The sequence below is a fragment of the Artemia sp. Qi Xiang Cuo genome, chromosome 8, assembly GCF_049724085.1.
Source record: "Artemia sp. Qi Xiang Cuo chromosome 8, ASM4972408v1, whole genome shotgun sequence".
NCBI classification, from domain to species: Eukaryota; Metazoa; Arthropoda; class Branchiopoda; order Anostraca; family Artemiidae; genus Artemia; species Artemia sp. Qi Xiang Cuo.
The window spans coordinates 40,165,474-40,181,684 of record NC_142801.1 but is presented as its reverse complement, the minus strand read 5'-3'; the positions used below and the strand labels follow the sequence as shown (position 1 = coordinate 40,181,684).

At 36.2% G+C, this 16,211-nt stretch overlaps 1 protein-coding gene across 1 annotated transcript in view; it reads right to left on the bottom strand.

Annotated features, from left to right (window-relative positions):
- The window catches only part of LOC148949396 (RNA-binding protein 45-like), a 161,472-nt gene that overhangs the window by 125,449 nt on the left and 19,812 nt on the right, over positions 1–16,211 (bottom strand). Inside the window, exons 5-7 of the mRNA XM_089093422.1 lie at positions 11,710–11,852; positions 9,575–9,795; positions 4,116–4,236 (exon numbers count right to left, since the gene is read on the bottom strand). Coding sequence (XP_088949548.1) covers positions 4,116–4,236; positions 9,575–9,795; positions 11,710–11,852 — 485 coding nt within the window. The remainder of the gene's footprint in view (positions 1–4,115; positions 4,237–9,574; positions 9,796–11,709; positions 11,853–16,211) is intronic.

Sequence of the window (16,211 nt, the reverse complement as noted above, 5' to 3'; positions counted from 1 at the left end):
GATTAGTGACATGTACGAGAATAGCATTACTGCAATTAAAGTAGGAAATGAGGTTAGTAGCTGGTTACATATTAAATCAGGAGTTAAGCAGGGTTGGGCCCTATCCCCCTTTGTATGGATCAATTTGATAGACTTGGTCCTAAAGAGCACATCACAGGCAATGGGAGAAAACGGATACAATTGGGCACGCAAAACACTCCTACACCTAGTTAATACCAATGATTAGCATCCTAGACGAAAATGTTAGCAAAAACACGAATTTTTAGCAGTTTTACAAGTCCAGAGTGCAAGAAAAGGTTTGAAAATTAATGTTAAGAAGACTAAGTCGCTAAAATTAGGAATAAGTGAAGGTGAAGAGGTGATGTTTGGTTACAAGAAGATCGATTCAGTAGACGGCTTCACTTACCTAGGTAGTATCATAGGCCGCAGTTAATTTCCAGATAGAAGTTATGTTTTTGAGGAGGACATTCCCCCAAAGCCCTCAGGGCAAGGGTTGTAAGTTATGCCCTGGGGCATATGAGGTTTTTTATTGAAAGCTTTGCCGTAGAAACTTGAAAAAGGGCTCATTTGATTGAAAATTCAAAGGGCTAGTGCCCTTTTTAATAGTCGAAAGTGATTGGGCGGCAACTAGCCCCCCCCCCCTCTCACGCCCATCTTTTCCACAAACACATCCAATAAAAATTTTTAGATAGCCATTTTGTTCAACGTAGGCTAGTTAAAAGTTTTGGGAATTAGGTCTTTGAAATGATAAACCCTTCAGAGACTTCATGGCAAGGGTTGTAAATTATGCCCTGGGAGCATATAAAGTTTTTATAGATAGTGATGTTGTAAAAACTTTAAAAAGAGCTCATTCGATTGGAAATTGAAAGGGTTAGTGCCTTTTTTGATAATCGAAAGTGATTGGAGGGCAACTAACCCCCCTCTCACGCCCACGTTTTCCCCAAACACATCCAATCAAAATTTTTAGATATCCATTTTGTTCAATGTAGTTAAAAGTCTTGGAAATTAGGTCTTTGAGGATGATACCCTCTCAGAGCCCTCAGGGCCAGGGTTGTAAGTTATGCCCTGGGGGCGTATAAGGTTTTTTATAGATAGTGATGTTGTAGAAACTTCAAAAAAGGCTCATTCGATTAAAAATTGAAAGGGCTAGTGCCCTATTTAATAGTCGAAAGTGATTGAAGGGCAACTAATCTCCCTCTCACGCCCACCACTTCCCCAAACACATTCAATCAAAATTTTGAGATATTCATTTTATTCAACGTAGTTGAAAGTTTTGTAAATTAGGTCTTTGAGGATGACCCCACCCCCCCCCCCCCTCACAACCCTCAGGGTAAGGGTTTTAAGTTATGCCCTGGGGGAATATAAGGTTTTATAGAAAGAGTTGTCGTAGAAACTTAAAAAGGGTTCATTCGATTGGAAAAGATTTCGATTTAATAGTCAAAAGTGATTGGAGGAAAACTAACACCCCTCCCACGCCCACCATTTTCCCAAAAACATCCAATAAAAATTTTTGAGATAGCTATTTTGTTCAACGTTGTTGAAAAGTCCGGAAATTATGTCTTTGAGGATGACCCATAGCCTTCAGCGCAGGGTTGTAAGCAATGCCCTGGGGGCATATAAGGTTTTATAGAAAGCGTTGTCGTAGAAACTCCAAAAAAGGCTCATTCGTTTGGAAATTGAAAGCGGTTGTGCCCTATTTATTAGTCGAAAGTGATTAGACGGCAACTAACGCCCCTCTCACGCCCACCATTTCCCCAAACACATCCAATCAAAATTTTGAGAAGAATATTTTGTTCAACGTAGTAGAAAGTTCGAAAAACTATTTCTTTGGAAGCTTTGTCGTATGAATTCAAAAAAGGAATCATGCCGTTCGGAACTGAGGAGGCTGGGGCCCTTGTTAATGGTCAAAAGCGATCGGAGGGCGAATGCCCCTCTCCGAAACCCATCATTTCCCCAAACACTTCCGATCAACATTTGATACAACAATTTTGTCGAACGTAGTTGAAGGGTCAGGAAATTATGTTTTTGAGTATAACAACCCCCCACAGCCCTCAGGGCTAAGGTTGTAATTTATACCCTGGGGCATATAATGTCATATAGAAAGTGTTGTCGTAAAAACTTCAAGAAGGGCTTTTTCGACTGGAAATTGAGAGGGCTATTGCCCTTTTTAATAGTCGAAAGTAATCAGAGGGAGAATCGTCTCACCTCCGTCATTTCCCCAAATACTTCCGATCAGCAATTTGATATGGCCATTTTGTTCAATGTAGTTGAAAGGTCTAAAATTTATGTCTTTGAGGATGACAACCCTCCCCCCATAGCCTTCAGGACAAGGGTCGTAAGTTATGCCCTTGGGGCATATAAAGTTTTTATAGAAAGTTTTGTCGTAGAAGCTTCAAAAAGGGCTCATTAGATTGGAAATTGAAAGGACTAGTGCCTTTTTTATTAGTCGAAAGTGATCAGAGTGCAAATGTCTCCCTCCACGCCTATCATGTCCCCAAACACGTCCAATCAAAATTTTGATATATTCATTTTGTTAAGCCTATCAGAAAGGTCTGGAAATTATGTCTTTGAGGATAACAAATCCCCCCAGCCCTCAGGGCAATGATTGTAAGTTATGCCCTGGGGACATATAGGTTTTTTTTTTATAGAAAGTGTAGTCACATAAATTTGAAAGGGAGCTCATTGGATTTGTAATCAGACGCTCTAGTGCTCTTTTTAAGAGCAAAGTAATCAAAGGGCAGCTACCCTCTTCCCCTACACACACGTCATAATATCCCGAAATACGTCTAATAGAAATTTTGAGATACCCGTTCTATTAAAAATAGTCTAAATATCATTTAATGAGACTCTTAGGATTGAGACAAACCCCAGATACTAAGGGCAAGGGTTGCAAGTTATACCTAGGGGTTATTTAGGGTCTTTATGGAAGGGATGGTTGTTTAACTTCAGAAGAGGTTCAGTCTTTCTCCCTGAAAAAGACTATGTCAATATGAAACGAACAGAAATTAATCAAAAAAACTTTTTGCACAAAATTAGTTTTTTCCAAAAAAAGCAAAGAACTCTATTAAACCAAAAATGAGCAAAAATAGAATCAAATAATCTACCAAGGATACAACTACCATAAATCAGTATCAATAAATAAATGAAACCCAAAACGAACAGAAATTAAAATAAGTCAAACTCAGAACGAGCAGAAATTAATCTGAGTAGGGTCCTAAACCGTATGCTTTCAAAAAGCTAGAATATAATTTGTACTTTACTGAAAAAATTCTTTTAAATGTTTTCTTTTGTATAATTTTAAAAAATCAAAAATTAATTAAGATTTTAAGGAATAAATATCAGCATATGTATATTAAACTTACAATACTCTTTTTTTCATTGAATTTTTTTCAGTAAAGTGCAAATTATGTTCTAGCTTTTAGAAAGGATAGGGTTTAGAACCCTACACAGATTAATTTCTGCTCGTCTTGAGTTTGACTTATTTTAATTTCTGTTTGTTTTGAGTTTCATTTATTTATTGATACTGATTTGAGGTAGTTGTATCCTTGGTAGATCATTTGATTCTAGTTTTGTTCATTTTGGTTTAATGGAATTCTTTACTTTTTTTTTAGAAACTTATTTTGTGCAAACAGTTTTTTGATTAACTTTTAGTAAAGATGATGAGCGCTCTGAAGATATTAAAAGCAGAATAGCCAACGCCCAGGGTGTTTTAATAGGGTGTTTTTTAGCCAATACCAGGGACAGATTTAAGATAGATTGGAAGTTCTTCGAAGGGTGTAAAGAGGGTGGCTTTGAATAGATTGGGATAGAGGAGGAGCACAGCAGTGTTGGCCTCGGGTGGTTCGGTGCTGCAGTGGGCTGTTAGTAGTAGTGGTAGTAATGCATGGTTGCTGATACGTTGACTTGTCAAATTTACAGTAGGCACCCTTTGAGTTATATTTATATATTCCAAATCAGTATTAATTCATTGTTTCTTTAAAAATACATTTTTAATCTTTTGTAATATGGGTACTGTATCTTTTCTCCTGATGAAGGCTATAAGCATACGAGTAAAACAGACTACCTTACGAGTAAAACAAACAACCTTATATTAAGAGAATTTGGAGAAAACATACCTTTCAACCGCTTCAGCATCAACAGAAGCTAAAGGTTGAGGTGGAGGAAGACGCGCTGAACAGTAGGAAGGATCATATGTTTCTATCATAGTCGGAGTAGCTACTCTACCATTGCTTGATCCTAGAAGTAAAAAGAATTCAATCAAAGGGGTAGGTTTGTGATGGCCAAAATACTGTAAAGGATGGTGGCAGTACCAACCATGGTGATGAGCCTAGTGAAAATACTGTAAAGGATGGTGGCAGTACTGGCCATGGCGATGTGGTTGGTGAAATATAATTTTCCCATGATCGCACGACTGGCTTATCCCCCATCACATGTTTCAGTGAAAATATATAAATGCTACATAAATACCTAATTCAATGAATGAAACGCTGTTACCTAGTAGAACTCAAAACGAGCAAAAATTGACATTACTAGGGCCGATAACCCCAATCCCTTCTAAATAGCAGAACATAATTTGGGCTTTACCGAAAAAAAAACAAACAATAAACGTGTATTGTCAGTTTAATATACATATACTGACATTTATTCCTTAAAGTCTTAATATGATTTTATTTATTAAAGTAAAAAAAGTGAAAACCTTTAAAACGTATTTTGTTTTCAGTAAAGCGGAAATTATGTTCTGGTTTTGAGAAGGCATGGAGGTTATCGGCCCTACTAATGTTAATTTTTGCTCGTTTTGAGTTTGACTCGGCTATTTATTGTGATTTCTGCTCGCTTTGAGTTTCATTTGTTTACTGATAGTGATTTGTGAAAGTTTTACGCGCGGAAGATTATTTGACTTTTCTGCTCATTTTTGGCTTAATGAAGCAAATACTTTTGTTTGAGACTTGTTTTGTGGAAAATTTTTTTTAATGAATTTCTGTTCCTTTTTAATTGACGTAGTCTTTTTCGGGAAAAAAAATTATATTTTTTCGATTGTTTTCTATAAGAATCCACAGTTTGGCTTGCTATTTGAACGTTGGAAGAAACTCTTTACACAGTTTTTAATCTGGACACAAATAGTATTTTTTTATTTAATTTTATACCTCCTCAAGTTGACCTGAAAAACAAAACTTAATATCATTCCCAAAAGATTATATCTATGCTCTTTGACAACCTGGGCACGCTTACACTCTTTTTATTTATTTATATCGCAAGAGCAGAAGTAGTAACAGTAGCCCCCCCCCGAAAGTTTCAACTTAATACCCCCAGTCGTTATCGATATATTGCTGAAGTGCAACCGTAACAATACCTTTTGATTTAGATTTTTAAAGCAACATTTAGTTTTGAAGCATATGGGCCAATTGCATAATTGTGGGGGAAGGACATGCTCAATATCCCTAAAGACATAGTTGCTTGACCGTTCTACAATGCTGAACATAATGGCTGTCACAGAATTTTGACTGAATGTGTTTGAAAAATGACTGGATTTGACAATAGGGCTGCTTGCCCTCCAATCTCTTTTTAATCTTAAAAAGGGCACTAGATCTTTTAATTTTGAACCAAATTAGCTGCTTAGATGTTTCAATGATATTTCTAGCTATTATAGAGTGATGCTACCTATGATATTGCTTATATACCCTTTTGAAAAGCTGCATGCATACAGTTTTTTCTTTTAATTGAAAGTCCCCCTAAACGTCCCCTAAAAGTTTCACCTTATTGCCCTTAGCGTCATTAGTTACAGTAACTGTAGTGATAGTATTAAAAGTAAACACATAGTGCTTTCTGGCTAGTTCAAAATTTGCCACAACTTACTCTTAAAGGTCTGACTTAATAATATAAATTGTTCTTAAGATATTGGTTTGTCACCTTTTCGAAAGTCTACATGCTCATAGTTCGTTTTGGTTTAGTTCAGAATCTGCCTAAATAGTCCTTAAATTTGATTACTAAAGACGTTATTATATGCTCTTTGGACGAATGATTACAAAGTGGCTATCTCACATTTCGATCGAATGCGTTAGAGGAAAAAAGAATGAAAGGGTGGAGGGGGTCTATTTTCCCTCCATCATGCTTGACTCTTAAAAGCGAACTTGAACTATACATATCCAATCAAATGAACATCCTCCAAAGTTCACAAGGCCATCCCTTTCATAAAAACCTTATATACCCCCGGGGCAAAACTTAAAACCGTTACCCCCCGATTCTGGGGGGGTTAACTCAACCTCAAAAGCCTTGTTATGTGATCTTTCGACTTTCGGGTAACTACCCTCTGATCATTTTGACTCTTTAAAAGAGCACTTAAACTTCCCATTTTTAATCCAATGAGCCCCTCCTAAGTTCATACGACCATCCTTTCCACAAAATCCTTATATGCTCTCGGGATATAGCTTACTACCCTTACCCGGACGGCTGGGGGGGGGTTCATTTTCAAAGACATAATTTCCGGACCTTTCAACTACGCCGAACAAAATAGCTATCTCAAAATTTTGATTGGAAGTGTTTGGGGAAATGATGGGCATGGGGGGGGGGGGATGGTTGCCCTCCAATTACTTTCGACAATAAAAAAGGGCACTAGCCCTTTCAAGTTCCAATCGAACGAGCCCTTTTTGAAGTTTCTACGACAGAAAATGGCTACCTTAAAATTTCTATCAGATACATTTCGGGAAAATACAACGTGTGTGTGAGGGTAGTGGAGGGGTTTGTGCCCTCCGATCACTTTTACTCTTTAAAAAGCACTATAAATTCTGATTACCAATCCAATGAGCCCCCTCCAAGGTTTATACGACCACCATTTGTATAGAAACCTTACATGCTCCCAGGACATAACTTATAACTTTTGCCGTAAGGGCTGTGGGGGAGGGGGGGGGGTTCATCCACAACGCCATAATTTCCTGGCCTTACAACTAAGCTCAACAAAACAATTATCTCAAAATTTTGAATGGATGTGTTTGGGGAAATGATTGGCGTGGGGGGGGGGTTGACTGGTTACCCTCTAATCAATTTTGACTATTAAAAACGGCACTAGCCATCTCAATTTCCAATCGAAAATTGAGTCGTGTGGTAGTGATAGTAGTAGTAGTGGTAGCAGTAGTAGAACTGGTAATTGTAGTGGTAATGGTAGCATGCAAATATTCCCTTTTTGATCCCATCCTTTATCATTTTCTGTAAGTTCCAAATTAATATACCCAGTAATTCATGAGTTACGCCCTTTTGAAAATCCGTATACACATAACGTGCTTTGATTTAGTTCAACACTCTGCTCCAAATTCTCTGAAAGGCTCACCTGAATTCTCTTTGTCTTTTTGAAAAACAAATCAAACATGAATACCTTTCTCAATAACATATACTCTATATAAGCAATGAAAGAATTGCCTAACTTACAGGCCTTAACCTGAAAACTGTGGGGAGGTTTATATCAACAGAGACATAATTACTGGACCTTTCAATAATTTCAAACAAAATAGTTCTCTTAAAATTTTGATTGTATGTGTTTTGGGGAATGATAGACTTGTGGGGGAGGGGCTGGTTGCCATCCATTCACTTTTGACTCTTAAAGAGGGCGAAACATCTTCCTACTTCAATTCGAATGAGCTCCATCCGAAAAGAAATTTATACGACCATCCGTTCCATAAAAACCTTATTACGCTCGGGGCATAACTTACAGCCCTTGCCCCTGGGCTCTGGAGGGTTGATCCACCCTGAAGCCCTTGTTATATGCTCTTAGGAGTATTGTGAACAAAATGGCTATCTCACAATTTTGATCAAATGCGTTTGGGAAAGGGGGTGTCAGGGAGAGGGGGGGGGGGCTAGTTGCCCTCCATCAGTTGACTCTTCAAAGGGAACTATAGCTATACATTTCCATTCAAAAGAGCTTCCTCTAAAGTTCAAACAATCATCCCTTCCATAAGAAGCTTATATGCCCCCGGGGCATAGCTTAAACCCCCGGCCCCCAGACTCTGGGGTGTTTTGTTGAACCCAAGGGCATTGTTATGCGATCTTTGGACTGATGTTGAACAAACTTCTATCGGATGCATTTGGGGACAATAGACGGTTAGGGGGGAGGGGGAGGGCTAGGTGCCCTCCGATCATTTTGACTCTTAAAAAGGACACTAGAATTTCTTATGTCTAATCCAATGAGTCCCTCCGAAGTATATACCACCATCCTTTCCATTTAAACCGTATATGATCCCGGTTATAACTTACAACCCTTGCCTTGAGGGCTGTGGGGGGGGGGCGGTTGTCATTTTCAAATAAACAATTACTAGACCTTGCAACTATGCTGAACAAAATGGCTTTCTCAAAATGTTTAGTGGATGCGTTTGGGGGAATGATGGGCGTGAGGATTGGGGGGAGGGGGTGTAGCTGTCCTCTGATCACTTTGACTCTTAAAAAGGGCACTAGAACTTGATTACCAATCCAATAAACCCCCTTCGAAGCTTATACGTCCACTCTTTCAATAAAAACCTTATATGCCCCCAAAGCATAACTCACAACCCTTGCCCTGAGGGCTATGGGGGGGGGGAGGCTTGTCATCCTCAAAGACATAATTTCCAGACCTTCTAACTATGCTGAAAAAAATGGCTATCTCAACATTTTGATTGAGTGTGTTTGGAAAATGATTGCGTTTGGGGAGGGTCACCTCCAATCACTTTCGATATTAAAAAGGGCACTAGCTCTCTCAATTTCCAATCGAATGACCCCTTTTGAATTTTATAGGACAACCCTTTCCATACAAAGTGCCCTGGCCTAAACCCCTCCCCCCCCCCCAAAAAAAAAGAAAAAATAATAGTACATTGTGCCCACATCGCTCTTTACTTAGGCAGCGCTATTGCGCTGCCTATGATCTAATAACTTGCTCAGAAGCACTTTCTCCCCTTCCATTATCTTACAGCTCAGTTCGGCATCAAAATTTTTATATTTCATAATTTAGAAGAATAGAAATTTGTCGTAAAAAATATATAAACTAGATCTTAAAAATGTATTGCTTTTTTAAAGGCACAAAAAACGTCCTTAGTACCTATAAACAATCTCTTTTATATGCATATTGAAAAAAAAACTTTCTAGGTGAATTGTATGAGAACTCCCACTTTTTAGAATTAGATTATTTTGCATGGATTCGTAACCATGTTCCAGTGAAATATTTAATGTGGCAAGCTTACTGTTGTTTCGCCTCTCCGGAAGTAATCCTGAAAACGTTTGAGGAAAAAAAAAGGGGGGGGGGAACCCCTACTAAAGCCCACTACTACATATTTTCACGATGACTATGACCACCACACCAAAAAGAAAGAAAGAAATCAAAACAAATGGATCGTAAAAAAAAAACTCAGTTAACATTCTGAAAACCAATTTAAGGGGAAAGAAATGTTTGCCGACATATACTTGAAATACAACTGGCAAAGACAGGTTAAGCTTTCACCCATGATAAAATTATTTTATAGTATCTCCAACTGTCACACCGCGTAATAATAGGGATACGAACACCCATGGCTGAAAGCCATTGTCAAAAGATTTCAGTCTTTGTGCATTTATTACTCACCAGATACAGATGTTACAGTTCCTTGAGTTGAGATCCCAGCTGATTGCAGTACAGTTGCAGCTTGAATAAAAGATTCCGCTATCTGAGCTAGATCAGTGGTCCGACTTGGAAGTACTTGACTACCTCCAGGGTAGCCAGATGTTAGACGTGATATGAGTGATTGAGCGGCGGCTATTGGATCCACTGATGATGGAGCTATAGCTGACTCCTGCTCCGGTCTCCTAAAAGGTAATACAAATTATGTTTGACAAGAAAATATAAATACCGAGATGAACTCATATGCTGCACCCTTAGAAGGAGTTCCAGGTTGTATCTTCATTCGCATACATCAGTGAGTATTCCACTGAAGTGTTTTTATTTTTTTTGTTGCTTTATTTGCGTGCAAGGGTTATTGAAATTCATAAATCAAGCTGTTTGTTCTTTATATTTTGGCTCAATCATTTTCTAATAGCCTTAATCCGAATAAACAAAATGTCTCACTAAAACTAGACATTTTTACTGATTATTCAGGCTTAAGTCTTTAATCTATTGGCTATGAAAAATAACAGCCTTTCTCTATAATGGGTCTGTAACAAGATTTGTAACATCTTCATCATATGTAGCAGTCTTTGGTAGCTAGGAATACCTCCGTCCCTGTATTGGTTCCAAGAAAACATATTTCCACCATTGTATCTTAATAGTTTCGATATTCTGACCATAACCTAAAAACGCATACAAAATAGTTCCTTAAAAGTAACTATTTATGTTAAAGCCCTAATTGAACTAATGCTAAAGCCAACTAAATTAAGGCTAAGGCCATAGTTCCTCTTCCAAACCCAATTGGTAAAACCTGGATATGCATACACCTTCAAATTATTGAGTGTAAATTAAAATATCCAAATCCCTTTAGTTATAGGCTTGGAGTTAGTAGTCAACTAATAAAGAACTCAAAATGTGTAACATTTTATGTCAGTAGAATATACGAATACAACCATGTAGTGATATTTGAGGAAAAATACAGAAATTAAACACTACGTGTGATTTGACAAGGATTGGTCTAAGCATTTCTAAATTCTTCCCTTAAGGGCTAGGCACACGTAGCTAATTTCGGGAACCGATTTCAGCATCAGTGCACAAATGATTGCGATAAGAAAAATCTGTTAAAAGAAAAATTTATTGCGCGAGATTTTCAAAACAAAAAATCATGGACACAAACAGTCAACTGGAGTTTATTAATAGTTGCATGATTGATCTCAGCTTAGTTTTCAGTTTAGTTCTCAGCTCAGTAGCGGGGTCCTTCACCACAGACATCTCTGGGTGACTATTTATTTATATCCCTATTTTTTTTGTGATGATCATGATGAAAATCGGTGCTGATTTTGTAAATCACTGCCGAAAACTAGAAAATTTTTCAAATCGACGCCGATTTCTTTTAAGGTCGGTGCTGATTTGGAAATTAGTTCCCGAAATCTTCTACTTTCCCAACATCTTGGGTGGCATCCAAAACTATAAAATACTTGTTTTTTTTTGTCTTTTTTTTTGTTTCTATAAATCAATAAACCAAGTTTTTTATCATACTTATAACCGTTACTACGAACGGCGTTTTAATCTCGAACATTTAAACATCATTATACACGAAATGAAAGCATTCAGGGTAGAGAGATGATGGGGAATCATATATCTAAAAGCTTGTATATTGGAAGGTACTGATAATTATGAACAAAAACTACAAATATGACAAAGCTACTCGAGCGGATTGTCTAGTAAACAGAATTTTTGAAACCCAAACTAAGCCCTTCAAATCAAAGTTCTTAATAGTCACAATTAGGAGTTATGATGAAGCATTCCATAAAAATCTTCAGAAAACATTGGCCGTGTCATTAGTCTTAAAGAGGTGGTGGTGTTAAAATACGAAATAGGCGTTGCAGCTTCAGTGTTTTTTAGGCCATATGAAAGATTTTCAAGCTGAATTTCACAACGATAAAAGGGGGGTGGGCACAACCCCCTTTTTTCCACAAGTTTAAATACTATCCTATTAAAAGTTTCTAATTGTGAGCAAATATTTTCGAAATCCATCTTTAAAGTCTAACAAAATTAACCAAGAATATCCTGTCTGATTTAAGGACGAGTTAACTTACTTCCTACACTCTACTTGCCTGAATCTTTCCCCAGGAAGAAGAGAATCGTATTTGACAATGAGTCTATGACCAGGAGGGTATTCAAAACCATGTAACTTTTCTCTAGCATATGTTGCTGCACTTACGGAATTGTATACTGCTACTACCACCGTTTTTTGATCCTGAAAAGAGAGAAAAAATAAAAATAAACTTTTTTCAAGGGTAGAAACAGACTAATTTTGCGTCTATGTCTTTTGAATATGATGATAATGGTTAATTAAAAAAAAACCTTAGTCCGTATAATCTTTTTAATTAAAAAAAAATCAAGGGAATAAAAATGATTTTTCCAATTTAAAGATTAAAGAGACATAAGATCCATAATGAATGTGATGCAACCCAAGCAAATATTTTATAAATAGAAAACGACATGAGCAATTTTTCTGAGTGGCATCTTTTCAACGAAATGCCAAGTTTAACCAACATTCAACACGGATTGTTAACTATATATCTGAGACTCAATACCATGATTTCACCGAGGTTGACAAGTACCAAACATGCACGACTATCACAATACAGGAGAATGCCTCCTGGACTTCGTCTACTGTTTATGTTACTTTATATTGAAATCAAATCGTTCTATTATTATAAAGTTTTAATTAAAAAAAAACTTTTTCCACAAAATAAGTTTTTCAAAGAAAAGTAAAGAACACCATTAAACCAAAATGAGCAAAAACAAAATCAAATAATCTACCAAGCGTAAACCTACCACAAGTCAGCATCGATAAATAAATGAAACGCAAAAAGAACAGAAATTACAATAAATAACCGAGTCAAACTCAAAACGAGAAGAAATTAACATGAGTAGGGCTCAAAATCCCTATGCCTTCCCAAGGCCAAAACACAATTTGCAATTTTCTGAAAAAAATACAAATGAATGTGCATTGTCAGGTTAACATACATATACTGATAATAATTAATCAAAATGTTAAGATTATTTGGGATTTATTAAAGTTATAAAAGTGAAAAAATTAAAATAAAAAAAAAATCAGTAAAGTGCAAATTATGTTCTGGCCTCGGGAAGGCATATGGGTTTTGAGCCTGGCTCACGCTAATTTTTGCTCGTTTTGATTTTGACTCGGTTATTTATTGTAATTTCTGTCCGTTTTGGGTTTCATTTATTTATCGATGCTGACTTGTGGTAGTTTTACGCTTGGAAGATTATTTGATTTTATTTTTGCTCATTTTTGGTTTAATGCAGCTCTTTACTTTTCTTTGAAAAACTTATTTCGTGGAAAAAGTTTTTTTTTAAGTTAATTTCTGTTCGTTTTATATTAACATAGTCTTTTCAGGGAAAAAGAAAGTAATGCTTTAAATCTGTTCGGTTTTTCTTTAAGAATTTACAGTTTTGCCTGCTATTTGTACGCTGGAGAAAATTTTTCAACAATTTTTAACAACATAAACCCTTTAAAAATCCGGGCACAAATAGAAGTGTTTAATTTAGTTTTATACCTCGTCTAGTTGACCTGAAATAAAAAAAAAACTTGATACGATTCGCAGGAAAATCTATCTATGCTCTTTGACAGCTTGGATACACTTACACTCTTTTGATTTGGTTAAATTTTAAGAGCAGATGTAGCAATAGAAGTAGCCCCGAAAGTTTGAACATAATACCCTAGGTCATTCTTGGGACACTGCCGAGATTCCTAATTGGCAATTAGCATTAACACAGTGCATTTTGATTCAATCTTTAGGCAATATTTAGTTTTTAAACATAATGGGCAAATTGCATAACTGTGGGGGTTTAACCTACTCAATAGCCCTAGATACAGATACAAGACAATTCAGTTATGCTGAACAAAATAACTATATTAAATTTTGATTGGAGGTGTTTGGGAAAGTATGATCTAAAGAGAAGGGCTAATTACCCTCTAATCGCTTTTGACTCTTAAAAGGTTAATAGAACTTTGAATTTCCAACCAAATTAGCTCCTTTAAAATATCAATGATAGTACTTACTATAATAGAGCAGTACTGCCTATGATATTGCTTATATGTCCTTTTAATACTTACATGCGTATAGTTTTTTCGTTTAATTGAAACTCCATCTAAACGTTTCAACTGAATGCCCTTAAGTGTCAGTAGTCATAGTAACTGTAGAAGTAGTATTAAAATTATACACATAGTGTCTTCTGGCTAGTTCAAAATCTGTCACAACTTGCCCTGAAAGGTCTAACTTAATGATGTAAGCCGTTATTGTGATAATGATTTGTCACCTATTGAAAATTTACATGATCATAGTTTGTTTTGATTTAGTTCAACATCCACCTAAATAATCCTTGAAAGCTTCACCTTAATACTCTTATCTTTTGTAGTTGCAATAGCTGTAGAAGCAGTAGTAGCATTAATAGCAGTATGCACATAGCACCTTTTTTCAACATCCCCTTCAATACACGATGAAAATTTTAACTTAACACCATCAACCTAAAGCATTGCTGATACGTCCTCTTGACAACCTATGTGGGCATAGTGTGTTTCGATTTATTTCAATAGTTATAATATTGCCCAAAATTTTCGCCAGAACACTCATAGATTTATAAGTAGTATTAGTAGCACCAGTAGTTATAGTAGTATCAGTAGGAGTAAAGTTAATAATAGTAGACTTAGCTTTAGTAACAGTAGTAGAAGTAGCAATAATAATAAGAGTAGCAGTAATAGAAGTTGTAGGAGTAGAAGCAGTAGTGTTATGATGCAATTATTGTCTTTTGGTTAGTTCAACATCCCCAACAACAAGCGTTGTAAGTTTTAATTTCTCAAACGAAACTGTTCGTAAGATATTGCTGATATGCCTTTTAGACAACCTGATACGAATGGCAGGTTGTCATCGGTACAACAGAAACTTTTAGAAATACTCTCTGAAAATTTTACCTTCATACCCTAAGGCATAGTTGTAATAGTATTCACAGCAGTAGTATAACTACTCAACTTAAAACAATTAGCCATTGCTATGATATTGTCGATTTGCTCTTTTTAACCTGTATAGTCATATACTTTCTAGGATTTTAATGCTTATGTTCTTAACCTTACAAGTAGTTATAACAGAACTATTAGTTTTAGCAAATAATAATAGTAGTAGTAGAACTGGTAAATATCGCAACAGCAGTAGTATTAGTAGTCATGTGCACACACTGCCGTTTGTTCAATTCATCATCTCCTTTAAGCTTTCTTTGACAGTTCCAACTTAATACAGGAACTAATTCTTAAGATACGCTATTTTGACAATCTAAATGCACATAGTCTCTTTTGTTAGTGGAATTGGCCATCAATATTCTCTCAAATTTTGCCTTCATAGACTTAGCCTTAATAGTACTATTATCACAGTAGTTTCGGTGGTAGTAAAAGTAGTTGCAGTGTTAGTATTGTATTAGCAGTAATAGCAGCAGTATTATTAGCGGTAATAGAATGTGCATATTGCCTTTTGGTCAGTCGTACATCGCTTTCATGATGTCCCGGAAGTTTCACCTTGACACGTTAAGCCGTTCCAAAAATATTGTTGATGTGCGCTTAAAAACCTTATATGCCCCCAGGGCATGCTGTGGGGAGGGGGGGGGTGTCATCCACAAAGATATAATTTCCGGACCTTTCAACTACTTTGAACAAAATAGCTATATTAAAATTTTTATTTGATGTGTTTGGGGAAAGGGTGGGCGTGGGAGAGGTGTTAGTTCCCCTACAATAGCTTACAAATATTAAAAAGAGCATTAGCCGTGTGAAGTTCCAATCAAGTGAGCCCTTTTTGAAGTTTCTACGACAACTCCTTCAATACGAAGTGCTCTGGTGTAAGACAAAAAAAAAAAAAAAAAAAAAAAAAATAAAAAATAATACATTGTGCTAACATCGTTCTTTACTTAGGCAGTGCTATTGCGTTATTTACTTAGGCAGTAATGATTGCTGTCTGTGATTACACTTGCATTTATAAACGCAATCTTGGTTCGAAAATAAAACAAAGTTTCAAATTCACGGATAATAAAGTGAAATCTTACCCTTAAAGATTCCTATAGCTTGCTAATCGAAAATTCAATATTAAAGATCCTAAAAAGTTCAAAAAGATTTTGAAGTGAAGTAGATAGTCTCTTAATTGCTTTCCACGTGTGTGGAAATATTTTTCTGCAGATTTGAATATTTGATAACGCAGTAAAGGTATGTAATGGTAGTTGAAGATCAAGAATGTACCTAAAGGGAATCTATAGGCTCCAAAATCACAAATTCTTTATGGATATTTATCACAATTTTCATACAATTTACCAATCTACTGCTATGATGACAGTTTTGTGAGGCCCCCCCACCCCCCTCCTGCCCAAAAACTACTCTAAGTACTGCCTACAAAAGACATATTTTTAAATACCCTACCTCAAGTTGAATAATTTCTAAAAAACAGTTCTCACCAATTTTTAACAAAATTGTTTTTCAAAATTATGACAGTAATTTGTAACCAACATAACCAATCAGTAAATTGTGTCAACCCTTGAGTACTATAATATTGCA